We start from the raw sequence: 8895 nt of genomic DNA, 5'->3' as shown, positions 1-8895 counted from the left end.
TTGTCTGGGGTTTAATGGAGAAATCCATAGATAATCCATACATCTGGTCATTGTCCATCTTCCAGACCCTTAAGTAATTTACAAATAGACTTTCCTGTATTTTTTTGTGCCTTCTAAATTACTGTGAGGGAATGATTTCACCCCGTTGGAGGAAAATGCAGGCTGCCCACAGAAACGGCAAAATCGTTGAAAATCTGGGAGGTCACGCCCACAATTTCTATTTGTCTGTAATCATGTGTGTTCTAATCGATGCCATAGCTGTCAGAGGCCTAGCCAGGGGCGCTGAAGGAGTTAAACAGCATCCCCAACCCCCTCATTTCTAAAACCTCAGGGGTCGGATGGATGGAGGACGGACGGATAGATGGATGGAGGATGGACGGACGAAGTAGGTAACTGTGTTCCATTCACTGGTGACTCTGACCTTGGGCTGTGACAGAGGGAAGGCGTGCCTTCTCACTGTTCCCGTAAGCAGAGGCAAGCGAGGGAGGGTGACTCAGGCCTTCTCCTGGCCTGCAAGCCACAGAGCGTTTTTCTGAATGATCCCACGTCTACACTTTGGAATCAGGAAGAGAAACAGTTCACTCTTCACTCACCAAATAAAACCATCGATCCATCAGATGCAAACCTGCTTGGAGGAACCAGGGACTTAAAAAAAAAAAAAGCCGTTCCACATTTTCCCTTTAACTCCCCCCCGCCCCCCCCCCCCCCCCCCCGGCTTTGGGGTATAAACAAAGACATCTGCCACATCAAGAGTCTGGTTTGTTTTGTGTTTTTTAAAACTGGAAACTGAATGCGATCATAAAAGCGTCCTTTGAAAGGAGCTTTTGAAACTCAAAAATGACTTTGCAAGCTGCACGATTTTAAATTTCTGTCAAAATGAGGCCTAGCGTTGAAGTTAAAAAAGTTTAACATTTCCCTTAAATTATGAAATGCAACTTGTGTAGCATGATCTATAATTCACTGTTTAGGAATACTGTTTCTGGAAAACCGCCTTCAACAGGCTACTACATATATTATGAAAATATAAGGATGAGTCCCCCACGTGATTGGACCATCCCTGATGAAAATATATCCCAGGACACATGAGCTGCTGCTGTTTAATTTAAAACACGCACTACGTCTGTGTGTGTACCCACCCGGTCCGCTAACTCCTTAGACGTTTCTCAACTTCCTTTCATGGAGAAGCCGGCCAAGCCACTGATCAACAGCGTCCAAGCTGCAGACACCTAGGAATCTCCTAAGTGACAGTCGAGTGTAGTGGTTTGTAAATGTACCTCCTTTCTTCTCTATGCATCCCGGCTTCACCATATCCATAAACCTCCTGCATGACGTGGGCCCTGACTCTATTCCAGAACTTTCCAAAGGGTGGGCTTTTTTTTTTTTTTTTCTTTCTTTCTTTCTCTTTTGCCTTCAGTGCATTTCACCTGGCCCCACAGGGCTGTTTTCCTCCAGAGCTTTCCAGAGAGAGAGAGCGAGAGAGAGCGAGCTCATGTCCTGACAGTGTTTGATGCCATCACTGCCAAGGGCTGGCTCGTTGCAAGCTCAACAATAAACAAGTGTTTTCTGGCCCTGGGTCCTCTCTCCAGTGGCCCTTTCCCCAGTCCCTGCCCGCCTCCCCCTCTCCCCCTTATTTTTCTACCCTCAGATGCCTTTTTGTTGTGTCTTTTTATCTCTGCACTGCAGTTCCAGCCAAACCTCGGCCCCCCCAACCCACACCTCCTTGAGTCCTCCTGCCATTAGTGATGAAAGCAATAGCCGTGTCTAACCTCCCTTTTAAAAAAAAAAACTTTAAAAAAAGGCCTCGGAAAAGGTTCAGTGCTCCCAATTTTATTTTTATTTAATGCTAAAAGTTTAAAGAGAAAAAAAAAAAAGGTACTGTAAATCTGACAAAATGACAGAATGCAGGTGATATTTCCACAGCGTGATTTTTTAAAATAATAATCATAGCTGAGATTACACTCGCTTCGGTTTGACAGGAGTTGCATCATATATAGAAAAAGTTATCACCTTCAACTTAAAAGTTAAGGTTAAAAGGTGGCACACTTTTAAAATACTTGGTGGCCAAGGAAAGGTATATAGGAAAAGTTGTAAACCATGTGTACGTTCCCATAACTTTTAACGTGAGGCCACGTGAGAGGGTACATCGGTGAAATCCTATAAATTGGGAAAGCAAAAAAAAAAAGACAAAGAAAAGGGGGGGGGAAAGCTACAACGCCCATCCCGTAATATTTTGAGTATTCAAAGCACAGCTGAAATATTAGGATCTGAAATCTGATACTGCCCATGTACAGTTAAAGTAGCTCTCAGGCGTTTCTATCCAGCTGTGGAAAACTAGACTGTCATCAGGTATAACAACAGATCAAACCCCTGTCCCCATGTCAACTTTTTTTTCACGTAAAGCCAGAAAAATAACCCCGATCAACACTTTCCAGCTGCCAGTCTCTCATAGAGGCCACCCACAGGGGCCTGGCAGGCTCATGCAAATCTTATTTTTTAACAGGAGTCACCTCCACGCACAGCCCTGTAAAGCTGTTTGCTTTTTTCCATCTCCCTTCCCCACCCCCACCCCGCCCCCACGCCGTTCACCATCAGCAGAGAAAAACCATAGGCTGTATTTTCCACAGCTGGATAGACGTATACAAAACAGCAGGATGGTTCTAGATCATTCTTTTTTTTTAAAAAAAGCTATCTGTGTTAAGATTGCAAAACATAACAGATAGCTCCCACAAATTAGGTCAAATGACGGATCGACGTGTAACATCTATGAGGTCAAATTCCAGTTTAGGATAAAGTGCCTAGATACACATTTATACAACAGACCATAATGGGTTGAATTCTTTACACACGTCTCTATGGGCATGGAAAACAGACTGCCTGCCTGTGTACATTACATAAGAGAAACCAGTTGGATCTGAGTCATAGCTACTCCAATTAAAAAAAAAAAAAAAAAGAAACAAACTGGTTAATCATGCAAGTCTGTCGGCCATGTAACAATGACTTGGAAAATGAATCTGCACAGCATTAATAAGTGCACCCATTAAAAACACTACGAAAAAGACTGTATTTGGCGCAGTATCTGGTTTTTCAAGTGTTAATAACCCGACCATTAGAGAAAAAAAAATTTTTTTGAGCACTTTTCAAAAGACAAAAAATACGTAACTGAAAAATAACCCCAAGTGGGTAACAACCTGTTTTCAAATGCAAGTAAAAGCCGGGTTTGTGAACGATACACCACGTTACGTTGTAAATAGACCTTGAAAACGATGATTCAGCCTGGTGTTAGGGCCACGTGACACACACCTGAACATCAAAGGGCTCAGCATCGGGCTCCTGTGGCTGTGAAAACAGCACAGAGAGAAAAACCAGCATCGCTCGGAGACAACTACGTCTACCATCCTGGGTGATTTATTGGTTTAAAAAAAAAAATCATTTCACTGATGCAAAGTAGTGATCAAAAGAAATTAGTTTACAAAAGGCTTCTGAGAGGAGTTGGGAGAGGTGGGGCCTGTTATGGAAAACCTTTTAATGTCCACCAGTTTATCTCCCCCCTCTCCCCAGAAGAACTAACTGTCTTCTTCACTCCACAGGTCAGAGGAAATGACAGGCCCCCCACCCCCTGCTGGGCTGTCACTGACCCGGCCCCGGGCAGTCCTGGCAGCCAGCACCCTGGGCTGTGGCTCGGTCTGTACCATGGCTGCATTCAGCACTTGCACGAGACAGGGTGTGGGTGACGCGATCAACAACAACAGCGCTACAGGTAAACGATAAAACAAAAACAAAAACAAAACACGGAGCAGAAACGAAACCAACCCCACCATCTATCTCCAAGTTCACCGGGACCGGACTCTCTCCGGCTGCTCTTTCCAAAGGCAACGGCCCCGGCAGCAACAGAGCTCGGGGTGTTTACAGGGAGGCAGCACCAGGCCCCGGTCGAAGGTGGCGGTGCCATCTGCACACCCCGTCACCACCTTCCGTCACCCGGCTGTGTGTTATGTAACCGACGACGAGCATGCGGCATTCGAATCTTACAACTGATTACGCGGGCAGCGAGCAGTGGTCAACGTTGCCTTCAACATCAAGGAGAGTTCTCCCTCTAAACCACACCGTCCCCCCCAAAATCTCTCAGCAGCAACGCCCAGGCGGTCCTCAGTGTCCCAGCCACTGAACTTGAAGAGCAAAACAGACAGACTCACAATCTATTCTCCCGTTCCTGTTCGGGGGAGTGTTTTGGGGGTGCACTCGGTGAGGCTGCCCAGGGGTGTGCCCACTTCACAACGGTGCCCCTGCCAACTCACTCCCTTTCCTTCTCCACCAGTTGGCCTCCAGCCTGAGACAGGAGCCAGCAACAAGGAATGACAGACAGTAAGGCGATCTTACGACGTCAGTAAATGTATTTGGCTTTTTTTTTCTTTTTAAAGTAAGTGCATTACAAATACAGCTAGAAGCAGCTCGCGGGGTTTGCCAAGTGCTCTAAAAAAGCAGCGCAAGTCACAGCCTACACGGAACGGTAACTGTCACCAGGATAATAAAGCACAGAGAGAGGCTAATAACGTTAACAAAAGGAGAAAAATGCCTTGATAAGTACATACCTGTCGTTGTCAAAAAAAATATATAGAAACACAATGTATTCAAAAAAAAATCAAAATTATACACCCATGTTTATGAAGTCTACATTTCCCTTGTCTTGGATATATATATGTATATATATATATGGAGATATATATACAGTTCACGCAGTTTTCGTTAAGGGTAACGACCGGTTTTTCCGAAACCGGGGAGTCACGAGTCTCTCTCCTTTTTCACTTTCACGTCCCCGGCCAGGATGGTGGCGATCTCCCCCTGCATGAAGGCCCAGGGGACGTTGGAGCCCACCAGGGGGCACTTCTCGCCGCTGGGGCAGTAGACCTCCCCGCTGGCCCCCTGCTGCTTGATGCTCTGTCTGGAGCAGGGGAAGCAGAACTTGTGGGAAGGGACCGAGGGGCACTGCACGAAGTGGGTGTCCTCCAGGCGCTCGTGGCAGAGGGTGCAGCACAGGGGGGCGCTGGCCGCCAGGGAGGAGTCCGGGAGGCTGGCGGGGTGCGCGGGCTCCAGTCCTCCGGCGCCGCCGGCCCCCTGGCCCCCCGCCTCCCTGGGGCCCAGCCTTCTCTGGTTCATGGAGGACGGGGAGGGCGGGCTGCTGCTGTTCCTCCTGGTGGTGGAGTGAACCTGGTTGGCCTCTTTGGAGGCATGGCTGCCCCCCGCATTGTCTGCCACCAGGATCAGGGCGGCCATGGGGGACTGGCCGTTCTGGGCGGCTTCGGGCGGCGTGGTGGTGCGGTTGGAATGCGGCGAGGCTGTGGGCGGCGGCGGAGACACGAAGGAGGAGGTCGCGTTCAGGGGGATCTTGAGCCCCTCCGTGGACGTGGACAGCCACGGCTGGGCCTCCCCGTTGATCTTCGGGGGCCCGACTTCTCCTTCTGGCTCCGGGGAAGGCTTCCTTTTCCTTGCCGTTCTGGCCACTGAAAACAACCAGCAAATAAAGGGGGGGTGGAGGGGGGGAGAAGAGAAAAAAATACATGAACACACACCGAAAAGGATCTTTTTCTAACGCGAAACCAAGCTCACCAAAGCACCTCTACCCTGGGGGAAAGCCTGCAGCTTAAAAAAAACCCACGTCAGTTTCAAATGCACGTGCAACTCCGCACACACATTGTTCGCGGGGCCGGCTCCGGGGCAGTTCCCTTTAAAAAGCCACAGAAACTGGCCCCTGGGTGCCTGCCTGCTTTTGCACAGGGCACGCCTGTCCTCGGTTTGACCTGTTGCCCGGGGGTGTGAAGGCCCCCCCTGCCCCCCTCCCCCGGTGTGGAGGGTGCCTGGGGGCCCAGCGGCTCCCGTCCCAGCAGGCGCCGGGGAAGGAAACCCTGGGTCCGGCCCGGCCTGACTCATCTCTGTTGTGCTGCTTCAGCACAGGCACCCGCCGCCGAGCGGAGCGCCGGTTCCGCCCGCCCAACCAGCCCGGGGCGAGCAGGAAGTGGGCCGTTTGTTGTTCCTGGGCCCAGGCTGGGCAGATGTGCATGCCAAGAACCGCCCCCCTCCCCGGCGCCGCGGCCCTGGGTCCCCTGCCCCCCGCCCCCCGCCCCCTGGGTCCCTCACCCCCCACGGCCGCCCCTACCTGCTTTAGACCCGTTGGCCCCGTTGGCCTCGAACCCCAGCAACCTGCCTGCGCTCAGCGGCGGCTCCTTCTTGAACTTGCTCTCGAAGGCGCCCGCGTGGCCGTGCTGGTGCAGCGCCAGCAGCGTGTCCCGCACCGTCTTGGGCCGCGTGACCCAGTCCTGCTGCTCCCCGGGCGCGCGGCCCTTGCCGCCCGCGGCCTCGGCGCCCAGCTCGGCGGATCCGGCGGCGGGGGCCAGGCCGTCGGCGGGGCCGCGGTGCGCGGGCGGCGCCTTCTCCTTGGCGGCGGCGGCCACCGCCTCGCGCGGCTCGTGCTCCGTGACCGCGCAGCTGGACACGGACGCGGGCCGCTTGTGCACGCCCAGCTCGGCGGGCGGCGCGGAGCCCAGGCCGGCGGTGGGGCCCGACACGGCGACCAGCGAGGCGGCGGCGCGGCCCCCGAGCCCCAGCGCGGCCGAGCCGTTCATGAGCGGCACCAGCGTGGGCGGCACGGCGTGGCCGCGGCGCGGGGTCGGGCTCTGGCGGTTCAGCTCCGGGGGCTCCTCCAGCTTCGAGAAGCCGTTGGGCACCAGGATGCCGTTCACGGGCGGCGGCTGCGGCGTCGGGGTCGGCGCCAGGCCCGCGGCCGAGCGGGAGCCGCCGAAGTCGGGGCCGAGGCGCGGGGGGCGCTCGGCGGCCAGCGGGTAGCGCTCCAGCGCCTGCGGGGCGCGCGGGGCCGCCTCGGGGCCGAGCTGCGGCGGCTGCAGCAGCAGGTCCTTGGCCGAGAGCGGCGGCGGCTTGGCGGCCGCGGCGGCGGCGGCGCCGGGCGGGGAGCGGCCCTCGGGGAAGCAGCCGTGCGCCCGCTTCAGCTGCCGCGCCGTCTCGATGACGAACTCGACGCGGTCGGCGCCCTCGTAGTTGACGCAGCCGCGGCACACGGGCTCCGTGAAGTCCCAGATCATGGCCCAGGGCATGCGGGGCAGGTCACACAGGTAGCAGGACTGGCGCCGGGACGCGGCCGCCACCGCCACCGCCGCGGCCATGTCCGCGCCGCCCGCCGGGGAGGGGGCGCTGCCGCTCGCCGCCGGCCCCGCGCGCGCCCTCCGGCCCCCCCAACCCCGCGGCTCCCCCACCAGCGGCGGCGGCGGCCGCAGGGGCGGCGGCGGAGGCAGAGCCCGCGCGGGATCGGCGCCCGCGCAGCGCCCCCGCGGCACGAGGGGCGGCGGGCGCGGGGCGAGGGGCTGCAGGCGCGGCAGCACGGCCCCCCGGCGGGCGCGGGCGGGCGGCGGGCGCGGCGGCGGCGGCGGGGGCTCGGCCGAGACGGCGGGCCTCCAGACCGGAGCGAAGACGGGCCGCGCGGGCGCGGACGAGCGCAGCAGGTCGCGGCGGCGGCGGGCGCGGAGTGCGGGGAGGCCGGGGGGCGGGGGCCGGGGGCCGGCCGCGGGGGCAGGCTCAGCCCGAGCGGCGAGGCATGCCGCGCCGAGGAGGAGGCGGGCGGACGGTGCGGGCCCCGGTCGCTGCGCTGCTCCCTCCGCTCCGGGCGTCGCCGCTCTCTAGCGCGCGCTCAGCGCTCTGCCCGCCGCTGCGCCGCCGCCGGGGCTGCCGAGCTGCCGCCGCGCCGCTCCACTTCTACGGGCTCGATTCTTCGACAGCCCTGCACGGCGCCTGCGCGGCCCCCTCCCCTCTCCTCGCGCGCGCGCCCGCCCGCCCGCCCGCCTGGCCTCGCGCGCCCCCGCGCCCGCCCCGCCCCGCCCCCGCGCGCAGACCGAGTGCCGCGGGGAGAGCCCGCTCCGCGCGGGCTGCGTGTCTCCAGCCGCCGCCAGCCTCGATCACGCAGTGGGGACGCCCTCCCCTCCCGGCCTGTTTGGGGGAGATCATGCTCATCACCCCGTGTTTTAAAAGGGAGGCCACTCTGTGCCCTGGTTGTCAGGAGGCAGCGTGGTTCCCGGGTGTTCGGAGTTGCACTTGGACTGCTGGGTGGTGCTTTACACTCGCGTGTGTCTCGGGGGTTTGGGGGACACGCCGCCGAGCCCCAAGTTTTCCTAACACAGGAGAACGTCCCCCAGCCTGGGGCCTTCCGGAAGGCGGGGGCGCAGGACGACCTCCCCGTCCGCCCGCTTCCCCGGCGCGGTCCTCGCGGCGCCAGCGCCTGGCCTCTTATGTAGGTCCGAGGCGGGCGCATGACGTGGGGCGCGGGGCCGAAGCCCGCGTGCGCCGCCGCCGATTGCGCACGCTCCGCGCGGACGTGACTCGGCGGCGCTGGCGGCCTCACTGCGCGCACGCACATTCCAGGGACCCGGCTGCGGCCAGCGCGTTGCGTCACTGCGCAAGGCCCCGCCCCCGCCGCGCTGGCCCCGCCTCCTGGCTACTGCAGGCCCCGCCCCCGCCCGCCCGCCCCGCCCTGCTCTGCTGGGCCCGCGTGGATGGGAGCAGGGGCGGGGGCGGGGGGAGGCCGCGGGCCGTGGGGTCGCTGTCTGGGGCGGAGCGGATGTGCACCCCCCACGCCCCCAGGGCCCAGCTGTAGCCCGATGGGGGTGTCCGCGCCTGCCGTGAACCACCGGCCTCCCGCGCCCCCGTCATGGTTGGCAGCCACAGCTCTGCCCAGGCTGCACCCAGCACTGGAGTTTCACCCTTGCATCGCGAGGAGGAGCTGGCGTGTGTTGGGAGTAAATCACTTTGGCTGGTCGTTCCTCTTCCTGACTAATAGACACAGGCTTAGTCACTCTCTGTTGGAATTTTGACACTTCAAGCTCTGCAAGGCCGGCC

General features: G+C 58.6%; 1 protein-coding gene across 2 annotated transcripts; it reads right to left on the bottom strand.

The window, feature by feature from the left end:
* Window positions 1-1257: 1257 nt before the first annotated feature.
* Window positions 1258-7272, bottom strand: IRF2BP2 (interferon regulatory factor 2 binding protein 2). 2 transcript variants are annotated; one of them, XM_079763542.1, is made up of 2 exons: window positions 6200-7272; window positions 1258-5498 (listed from the first exon to the last, which is right to left on the bottom strand). In XM_079763542.1, exons 1-2 carry the CDS (start codon window positions 7170-7172, stop codon window positions 4780-4782), a joined length of 1692 nt encoding a protein of 563 aa, XP_079619668.1. In that variant the 5' UTR covers window positions 7173-7272; the 3' UTR covers window positions 1258-4779. The 2 variants fall into 2 exon arrangements, with proteins under 2 accessions (XP_079619668.1, XP_079619667.1); XM_079763541.1 differs by having other exon boundaries at window positions 6152-7271.
* Window positions 7273-8895: the final 1623 nt, after the last annotated feature.

This window comes from Cnephaeus nilssonii, assembly GCF_951640355.1.
Source record: "Cnephaeus nilssonii genome assembly, chromosome: 23".
Lineage (NCBI taxonomy): Eukaryota > Metazoa > Chordata > Mammalia > Chiroptera > Vespertilionidae > Cnephaeus > Cnephaeus nilssonii.
Note: the sequence above shows the minus strand (reverse complement) of the source record. Positions and strands in the feature narration are given on the sequence as shown.

Coding starts and splice junctions, on each gene's coding strand:
- IRF2BP2 (XM_079763541.1), bottom strand. CDS start 7,172: ATGGCCGCGGCGGTGGCGGTGGCGGCCGCGTCCCGGCGCCAGTCCTGC. Junction 5,499..6,151: donor GGCCAACGGGTCTAAAGCAG/GTAGGGGCGGCC, acceptor GGTTGTTTTCAG/TGGCCAGAACGGCAAGGAAA.